This window comes from Tachysurus vachellii, chromosome 19 (genome assembly GCF_030014155.1).
Source record: "Tachysurus vachellii isolate PV-2020 chromosome 19, HZAU_Pvac_v1, whole genome shotgun sequence".
Lineage (NCBI taxonomy): Eukaryota > Metazoa > Chordata > Actinopteri > Siluriformes > Bagridae > Tachysurus > Tachysurus vachellii.
In genome coordinates, this window is record NC_083478.1 from 15,532,967 (window position 1) to 15,547,966 (window position 15,000).

The following is a 15,000-nucleotide window of genomic DNA, read 5'->3' on the forward strand; positions in this document are numbered from 1 at the left end:
GTTAAGGGTGGCCCCTGTTATAAGCTGGAAGTTTGATGGATAAAAATAAATAAATAAATAAATAAATAAATAAATAAATAAATAAACACACACACACACACACACACACACACAAAGGTGTACACTATACATATATGTGTTTGCTTGGGTATAAAAGCAAAAGATAGGCAGAGAGAGAGAGAGAGAGAGAGAGAGAGAGAGAGAGAGAGCGACCAAACACTTTCAGCCTTACACAGAAGTGCAATGCTGGGGGAGGGAAGGATGGAGAGACATGACTAATACAGTTAGTAGCTCCAGAGAAAAGTAAAATCATTGGAATTGGTGGAATATAAAGAAAAAATAAGCAGGCATTTGGGGTCAAGCATGTCCCATTGTTTGTGAGTTTGTGTGTGCTATCTTATGACCACTTCAGTTCAGTGAATAAGGAGGTACACACACACTATCTGTTCTTTCTTGACACCTTTACTCTTTTTTCCCCATTTTTCTTTCTTCTCTCCAAATTTCCATTGTCCTAATCACACTTTTTTCATACAATCACAGTTTTTTTTTTCCTTTTTCACGCTGCCTCTCTTTTCTTCTGTCTTTCTTTTCATCCCCTCAACATTCATATTCACACTCTCTGAGTTGTGTGACCATATATAGATTTCAGCAGAGTAGTATGGAGTGATATGTGAGCTCTATAATCAGGATCTTTTAGGAGCCTTCCCCACAGGTGGCCTTAAAGCTGATTTATTACAAGCGCTCTTCATCCGAGAGTGCCGCTCACAGCCTCCTACACTGACACTGTCTGAAAAGGTCATTGGATAGCAGTTTTGGCTAGGAGGCATTGTATAATATTGAGGGAAATATTGACTGGGTTTAGGTCATTTAGGACATAACCTAAATTGTGTAGGAGTTGAGTATCTGTAGTGAGATAAAACTCTGATGTTTAATTTCTAGTTCAACTTTTGTGCTACACGAATGGGTTTGTTAAAGTATCTATAAAGCCAGAGAGACAGACAGACACAAATGTGCACACAGGCACATTATCCTCCTGAATGCACTTCCGATTTCTTCTGGGGTCTTGTAGTGCCGTACAGTGTACAACAGTAGATCAAGGGCCACAATGTTTGGCCCAAAGCCAACTCATATGTGGAGTTCAGATTGCAATCTTACTCTGTAAATATCCACCAGGCTATGCGGCGGCAGTGATGGAAAGCTAGAGAGGAATGGCAGAGGTGGAGCAGAGCCGGAGCCCCTTACAAGCCATTATTGCTCCCTGCTGGGTAAGAGAAAGGAAGGATGGAAACCTAATTGCAAGGGCAGTGTAAGGGAAAAGAATTTGGAAGTGAGTGACCTTATCAGAAAGAAGAATGGAAAGCAAGCCACTGAAATGAATAGAGCAAGAGAGAATGGCAAAGAAAGTAGGGGCATGGGTGGCATACAGAAAGACCAGAAACTAGTAAAATTATGATAAGGAATCAGTCCACTTTATCAGTCCACTCCTCTCACTGATGACAAACCAACTATCAACTCCCTTATCACTTTGTCTCTCTCGATTCCTTCATTTCTTTCACCCTCTTTCCTCCATCCCACCCTTTCCCGCTCATCTCTCCCTCTTATGCCGTCTGTCTGAGCTTAACAGGCCGCTGTGGGAAGTGCCAGCAATCGCTCTTGCTAATGTCTGTTTGATGAAGATGCCACAGATTGTCAGTGTGATAAAGCAGTGAACTACATCTGTCAAAGCCAGACAAGCTCACACACAGCCTTATATACCCAATAAGCTAAAACGCAGTATGGACAGGAGATTTAGGGTAATGTGGTTTCATTGTGGTAGGACTAAATTGATTTGGATTACGCTAGGGGATGTTCAGTGGACTTTACAGTTGCTGAAAGCACAAAACTTTGTTACAAAATCAATGGGTCTTTAGTGAGACTTTTTTGTTTCTAGATGAATAAATGTCTGCAATTATTTCCAAATGAACTCTCATATGGCAGTGATTTTAAACATTTAAAGGTCCAATTTATGTTTTTGTAGTAGTGCTTCTAGAGCTATAATAATATAAAATCTGACAGCCAGTATTGCTGTGCCTTTTCCCGTCGCTGAAATTAGCCCTGCCTCCAGATAAACAGACCTTCTTAGCACTGTAGTCCTTCACCCTCTTTCCCCTAAAAGGCAGTTCACAAGCCATTAAAGTTAGCCATGTTTGATGTTTTGAATAAGGCTGACAGAGGCCTTGAGTCCATTCAGGCTGCTGCAAAGAGAAGCAAAACTTCAATTTCACTTAAAACTGCCAAGAGTCTCTTACCTTAATAAGATTATAGCCTATGCCCTGCTTCCTAGTGATGCTGTTTGGTGTGAAAGTTTACACTTAATCTAATGTTTAGAGGTGTTTCATGTCTCAGTGCCGTATCTACAGCATGGGTTTCTGAATTTTAGGTATGTGGAAACCATATGTATAAGGTCAGGCAAAATAAAAGCCTGTACAAAGAATTATTGTATGTCACATTCAAAAGAATTAAGATGCTAGACTGAAATAATATGTTTACTTGTGATGCAAGTAGCTCATAGACAAAATGTTCACCAGCGACTTGGTAATGTTACAAAAAAAAGACATGCTAACCTTTACTAGTATAGCAACACATTCTCCAGGATTTTAATTTAATTTTGCCTGTATTAATAGTTAAATAGTTTATTGGCTATGTTAGGATTGTTATGGGACTGCTGAGCACATTGAAGCTACAGTACCACTTGCCCAGTATGATAGCTAATAAATCTATTATTTATCCACCACTGTGTCTTGTACTAGTAACACATCAAGACTTTTTTTGTGAGCAGTAGTAGCTTAATAAATATTTAACAATTCTTAGAGGTCAATTTTTAGTGTTGACTTTCTTTACTGCTTTTTTGTTGCTAAAATTTGTATTTAAATCTAAATTTAAAACTTTCATGCTAACGTTGTTGGTTAGAGAGGAGCTAGGAGTTAGCAAGTTGAGACTTAGCTGAAAGAACAGATACTTTGTTTATTACTCATAGACATTTAGTGCAATGTAGTTAACAAGACGTATTTAAGTTAAACAAATCTAATTGTCTATTAGTTCCATGTTTCAGTTGTGTATGTGGTGTATACTGGTAGTTTAGGTTGTCCTCTGTATATCCTTCACATTAGCATCCATTTTAAGCAATTACTTGGAGAAGAGAGACATTATCTTGCGTATTTGTGAATTTCATCCTTGCAGGTCTTTCAAGTTGCCTGATGGAGTGCCGCTAATTATAGATGCAGCACTTCTGAGAGCCTCAGTGCAGTCACCATTGATTACGTTCTAGCTTTCTTGCTTATTTGGTTTCCTCTCGCTCCTTTGATAGTTTTTGATCCCCCAAACCCCATTAAGCTGTGCCTCTGTCCAACTCAAAAACATTCATTTGCCAGTTCTGACCTCAACTCAAGGCACTTATTTTAGATATTGGCGAGTGACGTGGGTAGTTGGGGAAGCGGTTGTGGCTTTAGATATTGCTGACACAGAGATTGTAATGTGGCTTACGCTGTAGTTTATATCCATTAAATACAACAATTGCTTACACATAAAGTGAAAATGCCACACTGAAATATTTCTCACTGAGCAGACTGCTGGTCTGTAAAAACACCAGAAGAAACTATGTTTATTTGCTCTTGGAATTTTGAGGTTTATGAGACGCTCCTAGTTTAGAAGCCCAGCTCAGTGAGATTGTTCTGTGTGTTTATTTTTCTTAGCCTTGCAGAGTTAGCAAGTTGGTTAATCCCATGTGTAAATATCCTGACAGCTCTCCAGCACCTTAAGAAGATCACTCTGACTGATCCTGACCTCAGTGGGTGCAGAATGGTACAAAAGTGGTGAATTGGAGCAAATACTGTGAAGTACATTAGTCTGAGACCGCAGTGAAAATCTGAAAATAAACATTTAAAATTGGGAATAAACAGAAGGTTTTAGAATTTTAGAAAGATTTAGATTTTATTATCTTGAACATTTAATATTCAACATTATTTATTGTTTCCATGTCTCTATTTCAGTGTGACATTTGTGATATTGACCATGTTAATTGCTTTGGTCAGATTTGATCTAAATGGATCATGAGGTTTTACACAAACTTGTGGAGTCCTTACCAGCTTGAGTGTACACTGTCATTTAAGCAAAAAGGAGACAAATTAAATACAACATGCTAAAATTCCTGTAAACATTTCAAAGATTCTACTTTTTGCTTAATTTGTGATAGATGGTTCAGGCATGGGAATACTAACCAGAAGCACCACTGCTGGGCTCTTGAGCAAGGACCAAATGCTCTGTTGAATTTGCCAAATGCCACAAAAAATAATGTCATCAGAGCTCTTTCACTGCTGCTCTCAGCCTTTTGGATTCCACTGTATATCCTAACATTCACAAGATTTAGTATTCAATATTAGTAACATTTAAATATTTAATTTTTATTATGATTATTAATATTTTGAAAATGATTATTAAGGCTGTTCACATTTTCAGTGTACTGGAGTAAAATTACAATTTTTCTTATACTTTTACTATGAATTTCTTATGAATTATTATTATTTTCACTCCAGCTGTACTGAGTTCACATCCATATAATTTCTGCAGAATAAGTATCACTTTTTAAATGACTATGAAGTGTTGTTTTAATTCTCATGTCGGAAAAATGTATAATGAGCCAAGCTAAACAGAAGGAAAGGTTAAAAAAAGTCCTTTTTCCCCAGCTGAATTGCTTTACACAGCTCTGCGGTTCAGACTGAAGGAGGACAGGATACTCAAAAAAGCAGGACAGAGGAATGTGGCCTCCTAGTAAATCCTAAAGTGGGACATTTAGGCCAATTAGGCAGAGGGAAAAAAACACCAAATACCAAAAGGTTCAGCGGGGGTTACCCGAAAGCTCATTCTCAGTCAGCTGACTTGGACCAGGTCCTTCATATTGGTTCTGCATCTGCTGATTTAACACAGCTCTATATTTAGCTGGCTGCTTAGAAGCGCTATGGAATTACAGTGTAAGAGTTTTCAAAACTGAAAGATATTATTGACTTCCAAAAACATTTCACAGTATTTATTCAGGATTTTGTCTCTACTCGTGTTTTAAAGATTAAAACAAAACAGGTAACACAGGGCCGCCTGAGTGGCCCCCATGCTTAAAAGCATTTGTCCAATCATCTGGAGATCAGATACTTATGATGCTATGTCTATCCATGGCCATCGTGTCCCATAGCCCTTAACTCTGAGTGCATTATGCTTCCCTGTGACACGGCAAGAGCAGCAGTTCAAAATGATTGACCTAGCTGGTTTCATGTGCCTCAGAAGAAACACATGTTAACGTTTTCCCTTCCCACCCATGGGGATTGATGATGGAATGAATTAGGGAGAAATTAAAGGTAAAATAGGTGTGACACTCTTTAATATAGGCTGTACATAAACATTCATAGTAGAATGGTGTTTTGGTACATTTATGTATGCATCTTCTGACTTTTCTAAAAGTCAAACTTAAAAAAAGACTTTTTTTGTATTAAATTATTTACAAAGGACATCAAAATTGCATTAGTAGTCTTTAAAAGGTGATGATTGGCCAATGGTCAATACTGCAGAGGGCATCTGATTTGACACTAAAAAGAGTCCTCTGCCCAGAACTGCAGTGGGATGGATAATAACATGTCTCCTACACGTGGGACAGAGGCTCAGAGGGTCACTGGCATTATGGGAAATTCTTTTAATAGGGATGTCATGAGTTCTTTAGCTGCAGGGTGTCAGACACTTAATATAGATGAAATATTAATGAGATATGTGACATCTAGCTACGAAGTCACTAAGTCTAGTCTAGCTATTTCATGCACCTCCACTAGAATAGATGGATGATTTGCTGATTGTTCGTTAATACATTTTGTCCCAATCTTAGATCATAGATTAAATCTAAATTTTTCAAATCTTCAAATGGTGTGTCTTAATTTGCATATACTGATACACCATTAGCTTGTACAGTTTACTGCAGATAATATACAGTATGTACATGTGGATATGATATCACTCGTTTCTTCACCTACTGTACACGCTCACACTAAAATGAGCCTCACTGATTAATTTCGAGCATGAAAAGATTCATTCATTAAAAAGCTTTAAATGTATGTAGGATTTTATTATCCAATTAGCTAAGCAATGTTTTAATTGTGCATTGATAATAAGTTCACAGCGCATGCACACTGAGAGCTTAATTCGGATTTTAAAATGTGGCTAATTACACATAGATGCCATGCGACGTGCATGTGTGACCACACTTCCATATGATTTTGCACGTCTGAATATTTCTAATCTAGGAAAGGCTAAATCTTTATATTAAAATTAATTAAATAAATAAATAACATAATGAAAGCATCCATTCTCTCTTCCTAACAAATATACTGTTCTGCAACGAGCCTGTATTAGTAAAAACCATACTTATTTTTCATTAATGGTATATTCCACCATGGTTTTTTATCAGATTATGAGCAGTCAAGATTATCTGTTGACCCATTGTATGAGCAGCATGAAATGACCCAAGATAACCCAGGAGTCCATTTACCCAAGGTTTACAATGACCCAGGGTTAACTATTTCAAGTGTGAAAAGCCCTAGAGAGTCAGTACTCTTGTTTGTATCTTTGCATCCTGACAGCTGATGGACATTTCATTTCTTGCATATAATCAGGATGTGATCTATTAACTCAGCACTACAGTGGAAATTTCATTGAAGGGGTAATTGTAGAAAACCCCTGTATGTGTAGATCTCATAAAGTGTGTAAACCATAAGCTTGTGAAGGACATGCTGAGAGCTCTGTAGGAATCATCCACAGTGGGGTGTCTTGTCTCGGAGTGTGCATGAATATAGTGAGTGAGAGAGAGAGAGAGAGAGAGAGAGAGAGAGCTTTTCATCTCAGATTGACGTTGTAAGCCGTCCGGTGGTCTATCTTCAATCTGCTGTAATCCATTTTAACTGTGTTGACTTGTGTTGATTCACATTCACTCTTGCTTTATCTGGCTGATTCAGGAAAGAGGGAGAGAGAAAATGAGAGGGAGAGAGAGGGAGAGAGAGAGAGTGTCAGTTCATGCTGCACATAGTAACGGACACTAATTACTTCACGCCTGAAAAATTTCTCAAACAGCAAACCGTAACAGGGTCAAATGTAATCTGCTCATCCTGCTTGGCGTGGGTTAAAACGGAAGCCTGTGGGGTTAACACACATAGTAAGCCCAGCTGATTTCTCCTGCTGCTAACTGCTTGTCACCAGATAGGTGTCTTGGAGGTGACAGAATGACAACTGTGCACGCAGAAGCAGACAAGCAGAACTGATAAAGAACACCTCATCACATTCCTGCACTCCAGTTGCATGCTTCTCTACTAAACTTTCCAGATAAATTATGACCAGATCATCAGACTGTAGTGAGTTTCAATGTAAGAGCTTATTAAGGGACATGAAGAAGTGACATTCAACAAAAAACTTTGTTAGATACATAAAATTCCTTGCGTGCAATGGTCTGGCTAAGCAATTAACATGACTGAATAGTAACAAAAGTCACCTGTTAATGCTGAAACATTGGTGATCAATTCATCGCTGTAAATAATCACTTGGAGGCTGTTTCCTGCGGAAAGATGGCACCACATAGACAGCATGGAGATACGTGAGATTGCTGTGGATGATACCATTTAGAAACCACAGAGATGGCTTTTTTGTACTCAAGTCTCCATAAGTGAACTGTTCACTTCAACAAGCTAGACTTTTTGTTAAAACTAGAATGAATCTCTTGGTTATGCAATTGCACCTTTTAACCATATAATACACATATAGAAAGAAAATGATTTATAATCACTCTAACTGATGTCCCACAGATTTAGTTGGGTTACCTCTTGAGTCTTTTCCTTGCCACTATGAGCTCTGGCTTATTCAATATGAATACATTTTAAACTGAAAATCTATCATTTGACCATTATTAAATTGCTATACAAATAAAATGGAATTGGTTTTAATTGAATTGAAATAAGATACAGCAGGAAAAAGATACTGCAGTGGAATTGACTAACGGCATGAAGTCTGAATAGAAGAGAGATCTGTTTTAATGCCGGGAGAATAAACCTTTTCATTGTGAACATTCTTAAACTAATTTCTTCACAAATCAGTCCAGAGGAGGTAAATGAAATGATACATATATAAAAGTTTGTAAAAACTCATGGGATTGGTCTCAACAGATCTAAAAAATTAACAAAACCTGGCCTTACAGAACTACAGACAATTTCCAACTTCAACTTCCTCCATTGATTGGATTTGCTGATTTGCTGAGCCTGCATGTGGAGAGCTGAAATAATCAAGCCTAGATATTATGATGTATTATGATATATTATAATATTGGCCAGATCTTATTTTAATCCATGTGTATCAACAGTGGCTCCATCATGTTGGAAGTTAACACTCATCTACAGAGTCATGACTGTGCTTATGAATTCATCATCAACATCAGTTTAATCAATATCCATTTGAGAAAGCTTATTTTTGACAAGGCTGTGTGAGATTAAAAAAATGATCATGTATCATATTATCATATATTGAGAAAAATGACAAGAAGCAGTATACCAAAATCCAAGGAATATTACAGCAAATTTAGATTCGTGAGGAGACAGTAGGAGGATTTTTAACTAACATTTATCAAATGTTGATGCTTCTGTTCTATAATAGTTCAGCTAGACACAAACCATTTACTGTCACAAGCATAAGGCACAAATCACCTCATACTTTTCACCGTGAGTGCATATGGAACGTTGAAAACACAATAGTTTTTCTTTCTGGCTGTGTTTATTAATGGAAAGAACAAGACAATTTCAACTTCTACAGCCTTCCTTCGCACCCCATCGCTCTCTCTGTGGCGGTCTCATTCACTTCTGCAGTAACAGTTTTTTCCCCCAAGTCCCAGTCTGGCTGGATTACACATCTAATCCATCACCTATGTCAGTTTGAAGAATCCAGGTGCCAGCGGATGTTCTCTTTCTCTCTCCCGCTCTCTTTTTCACTGATGGTTTAAAACAGACTCTTTTGTTCTTCCTGCTGTACCACAATAGCATCTTCCATAATGTGCGTGTTACAGCCATGGCCTTCAAGTGGTTCATGTCACTTCGCATCCACGCACCCGGAGCACTGAAACAGTACTCAGCCTCAGAGGGAGTGTGAGGAAAGAAGGGACTGAGAGAGTATGGAAGGGAGTGAGAGAGGCATTTCGCTTTGATAGCAAGCTCACGGTAGAACTTGAGAATTCTGTGAACGTGCTGAAATAAAGAGCAGAAAGCTCAGAATAAAGAGCAGAAAGCAGCCAGGGGGTTGACGTGAAGCCCATGTTGCCAAAGACATTTTGACTTGCATATTATTGTTAAACATAACACACACCCACGCACTTTTTTGTGTTTCTATACACATGCAAGTGGACCAAAATTGCACGTAGATTCATTCAAAAACAATTCAGGCATCATACTGTGTGTTCGACCACCCACCAGCCGTGGGATTTTCATTCGATCGGAAAACAATCAGAAAAACAAAATAGCCCTGACAAAAGTAAAAGAGCCTGCAGACAAATCTTTGCTTTCTTTTATACTGTAGCGAGAGTTCAATCTGAAGGAATAATCAGCGAGGAGTGTCTGAATAATTAAAGCCAAGAGAGAAAGTGAGAGAACTTTGGAGTGAGCACAAAGACGGGGAGATGAAGGTGAACACAGAGCAGATGAGAAATGCTTAGTGAAGTCTGTATAACATGCCCTTTACAGTGCATGTGTGTGTGTGTGTGTGTGTGTGTGTGTGTGTGTGTGTGTGTTGGATATTCATAGATTGTCCAGTGTTGTACATACTGATGAAGTGAAACTTGGCTGTGTCGGATACAATGTGTTTTACACATCCTGTACTGTAGCTCTCTAGTGGCAGCGCCGTAATGTAAAATCCAGCTGGAAAGACTTTCATTTTGAGGTCTTGCCTGAATCACACATAGACAAACACACAAACAGAGAGAGCAAGAGAGAAAGAGAGAGAGAGCGAGACAGAGAGAGAGAGAGCGAGAGAGAGAGAGCTAGAGAGAGAGAGAGAGAGAGAGAGAGAGAGAGAGAGAGAGAGAGAGAAAGAGACAGAGAGAGAGAGAGAGAGAGAGAGAGAGAGAGAGAGAGAGAGAGAGAGACAGAGAGAGAGAGAGAGAGAGAGAGAGAGAAGCACACAAATGGAAACGGCAAACACAACAAAAAAATAAAAGTATATTGCAACCACAAAACTGGACTGAGATTCCAAATAAATGCTCCATTAAATAAAAAACAAGTTCAGATAGGACATAGAGAGTTCCCTAGATTTCACACATAAGCAGCATGTCTGCATCAGAGAAATCATAGCATAAGAGCTCTTTTGTCTGCTCCATGTAGCTTGTGACTCATTTTTATGGCAATACAGAAACATGGCACTTTTATCAAGCAAAACGAATTCGTATACGTTTAATACTGTGAGTGTACAGCAGGGTGAAAGGACAGTTGGAGTGAAACCAGCTGTAATTACAACACACACAACCGTAACACGTGACAGTCTTGATAAACAAAGCAGATATTTGCGTTGATTCACATTTCCTATGTTAGGGTAATGAGTGTCATCACTGTACAACTCTCTGAGCAACATCATGATTAATTTCACATTGTGTAGAACGTGGGTGTGTGTAATTCACGTTTTTGTCAAGTCGTATACGCTTCACTCACTTGAAGCAAGTTGTAACATGGAAAAAAAGCACAGCAGGACAGATGGGGTGAATTTTTAGGCACTTAAGTCAGCATAGTACAGCGCTGGTGCAGACTGAAAAATGGCTACACTGGAAATATGTTCAAACCTTTCAAACAAATCAGTAACTTGTGTGTGAAGCGGATTAAATTAAAGCAGGCTACGACATTTTTATTTATTCCTGCTCGGTAAAAGAATAGGCTTAGACGGGGTAGTTAATAGTATTTATAGATTTTTGAGAATTTGGTTAATAACCTGTTATTTCCCATCTACCTAAATAGCAAGGAAAAAAACACCTTATTGACTTTCACACTGCAGAATATGACATTTTAGGAAGTTGAAAGATTTTGATTCTAGACAAATCTGATCTGTTATTTATTACTGGAAGATTTCAACAAAAATATTAGGTTATAAGATTATTAACCTTATTTCTAGTCAGAATGTTTTTTAGCTTTGCATTTATTATTTAGCCGGCATATTATTTTGTTTTCTAGAAACAAATGATTAAAATTACTAAAATAATAAAATAATCCGCTAATATAACAGGAAAATTTAAGCTTTAAAAATAGTTTCAAAATAAGCTTTAAATAAGATTTATACTGTGTATATTTCATGATGGAGCGACACTCTACAAGCACACACTCTCCCATGCATGCATTCTGGATGTCAGTAGTAACTGTGCTCACTAGTCATGAGGAACAGATACACAGGGATGTGAAACCTTAGCAAATGATAGTGCTAATAACATGTCGAGCAAAAAAAAAAAAGCAGTGCGATGAGGACAAAGGCTACGCATGATCTGTCTCTCCTAGGGAATTTTACTATTCAGTTATTTTCATTAGTCATCCTTAATGCATTTAATTAGATAACTAGCATGGGTTAAATGAAGTTAGCCTGTAAATTATGTTAGTGTGTAGGTTACTGGGTGAGTGAAACATGAGCACTGTAGAGCTTTAACTAACTGATGAAGTCAATGTTTGTCCATCATCGATGTTGGCTAAATGCTTTCTTTTAGACTTGCCCTTGGTGTGAATTTGACTTCAGGACGATCAGTATTAGAATATGGAACCAACAATACTGTGTGTGTGTGTGTGTTGCTCTGGTTAAATAGACTTTTATATCATTTCACACTCTGTGAACCCGCCTCACTTCTTCCACTCTGTAACTACAATCCCTTCAGCAACCTCCTGAGCTAGCACACAAGGCCACAATCACTTACCTACCATGCACCACTGCTTTCTGGCTCTGAATGCAGCTTACCTCTGAGTGATCTCAGTGTGTGTCGTGGAGACACCAGTCTCAGTGACATACGGCCGTTGTATCCCACCCCTTGGTCATATCAGGGTCACGCTCAGGTCAGGAAGGGAGAAAGGTGACATGCTTTATGAATGAAGGTATTTACCTTTAACGACTGTGAGTTGGCATACTGTAAATGTCAGGTTAGAGACTTGTGTGCCTGTGGGGACCATCTGCCTCTCTTAAGAAGCATGGTTTTCTCATCTACAACGATATATGTGCATTGAACAGTGATGCTGGACTATCTGAAGCATGTGTGCTGGATGGTTTTATCCTTCTAGCTCAAGGTCATGTTGCTGTAGAGAGGGAATTGCCATGCATCAGGCTTGATTTGTGTTTTGGTGGAGTCTCAACAGGTTTCACCCTTCATGACTGCTTGGTTTGGCACGGCTGATTGGTTAAACGCAGAAAAGGAAGGAGGCGGTAAATCGTACCTCATCAAATACTGTAGTTATTTGATTTGCTAGAAGAGAAAAAAAGCTGCTTTGGATTTAAAACACGTGTTGCTTCAGCAAACAAGAGGGCGGATTTCATTGCGCCGGTTCTGCTTCATCAGGCATTAATCTGGAGTAAAATATACACTATATACAAAACTTCACTATTTCAGCAGATTGAACCGAGCACTCTGATAAATGTTTGGAGAAAATCACAGGCTGTACATGATCCATGAGCCATGTCTCTGTAGTAGATGAATCCAATCACATGAATCCAATCAGAGGAATTTATGTAAATGACATACGTATTTACCTGAAGAAAGCTTTTCCGGAATGAAAATAGGCTCTAGTCTGATTAACCAAATCATGACACGGCTTGTACAATAGAAGGACAAAGAAAAAAAGAAGACTGTTTGGATGCAGAGGCAAGCGTTTATTCTCTGCTTCATGTTCAAAACAGATGTCTCATCTGTTCAGAGTCTGTAGTGCGAATAAAAAAGCAGCACTGTGAAATAAAACAGAACCACTCCATAATTAACTTGTCTTATTTATAGCCATGAACCGATCACTAATCAGTTAGAAGGTGATTGTTGTTGACATTCATTTTTGTCATATTAGTTAACCGAGGCATTTTATGGATAGTAGATGGACATACAGAATGTAATGTTTTGAATAATCCTGATGTAGTACACCAACAACTTTGATTTCAGCATGTAATGTACATTTATAAGATTTTTGTCTTTTTTCTAAAGGGCTTTTGTTGTCCATGAGGTTAAAAGAAAGCCTCCAGACAAGGCTGTGTGTGTCTTTTTGTCATTAAGGTCTCTCGACATTGTTTTCTGTATTGACACACCATATATTCCACCATTGTGAAATCGCACTAGACAGATGACTGACCTCGAGTCAACCCCCACACACAAACCGCACGTATGTGTGTCTGCTGCACATAATGGATGCTTGCTGAGTGGAACTAAACGTCTTACTGACTAATAAATAAAATGTCCGTGTCTATGTTAGCTCTCGTGGCCTGATGTTATAGGATGAAGAAAGTAAAACATGATCATTAGTTATTTCCCTACTGATAACTGATTATTTGCAAAGCAGACCTGTAAGAAGGAGGTTATCGTTCTGCTATGTTGTTGTGTGTCAGTGGTTATTTGCTTATGTGTGTTATTTCCTCTTCCTGTTTCAGATTCGTGTGGACGGGCCTCCTAATGGTGGTGTGCAGTATGAGACAGTGTCTGTCATTAAGGACAGGAGCCCTATTCTAAGAGACATGGCCTTCTCACTGGACCATAGCTATATCTATGTCATGTCCGAGAGACAGGTCAGTGTGACACACACACACACACACACACGCACCTCTTTATTAAACACATATGTAGCTTATAGTCAGTTAAAACATGTGCATTGTGTCCTATTTTTTCCAAGAAACTGCTAAGAGCAAAATGGAAAGATTCATTTAAGACATGATAGAAAACCTCACATTGTAAAAGCTTAGCTGATGCCAACGTTGTTTTTTTTTTTGTCATTTCATTAAACATTTTTTTTCCCACTAGGCCAATACACTAAAAACATCCTCTGGGTAATTATGCTGAAAGTTCTGTGGTGTCCACACACATTCTCACTAAAATGGAGGCATGCCTATGTTTACATGTTTACACTGATGAAGCATAGCCACAAATGTTTCTTTGAAAAATCCTACCTTAAAATGGAATACGCTAGCTTTTAATGGTTATGATTAACTTAGAGCTTTGCTTACAATAAACAAATAAATAAATAATTACTGAAAACTTTCTACAAAATATTTTTAGTGACTGCTCCTACTGCCATTAATCTCCCATTTTAATTAAGTTTACATTTTCTTCTATTCATTTTTTTTTCTTTTTTTAAAATATGTGTTATATTTGTTTGTGGAGCAGAGCTCTGTTCTGGCCTGAACTTCTCTGTTCTGCTCTGTTCTCGTCTGTTCTGCTCTGTTCTGCTCAGTTCTTCTCTGTTTTGCTCTTATCTTCTCTGTTCTGCTCTGTTCTGCTCAGTTCTTCTCTGTTTTGCTCTGTTCTGCTCAGTTCTTCTCTGTTTTGCTCTGTTCTGCTCAGTTCTTCTCTGTTTTGCTCTTATCCCCTCTGTTTTGCTCCGTTCTGCTCTGTTCTGCTCTGTTTTGCTCTTATCCCCTCTGTTTTGCTCTGTTCTGCTCAGTTCTTCTCTGTTTTGCTCTTATCTTCTCTGTTCTGCTCTGTTCTGCTCAGTTCTTCTCTGTTTTGCTCCATTCTGCTCTGTTCTTCACTGTTCTTCTCTGTTTTGCTCTGTTCTGCTCAGTTCTTCTCTGTTTTGCTCTTATCCCCTCTGTTTTGCTCTGTTCTGCTCAGTTCTTCTCTGTTTTGCTCTGTTCTGCTCAGTTCTTCTCTGTTTTGCTCTGTTCTGCTCAGTTCTTCTCTGTTTTGCTCTTATCCCCTCTGTTTTGCTCCGTTCTGCTCTGTTCTGCTCTGTTTTGCTCTTATCCCCTCTG

The 15,000-nt window shown here is 38.4% G+C and overlaps 1 protein-coding gene across 1 annotated transcript in view; it reads left to right on the forward strand.

Moving 5' to 3' along the window:
- Nucleotides 1-15,000, forward strand: part of plxna2 (plexin A2) — a 207,192-nt gene that overhangs the window by 67,756 nt on the left and 124,436 nt on the right. The window contains exon 4 of the mRNA XM_060894004.1: nt 13,684-13,818. Coding sequence (XP_060749987.1) covers nt 13,684-13,818 — 135 coding nt within the window. The remainder of the gene's footprint in view (nt 1-13,683; nt 13,819-15,000) is intronic.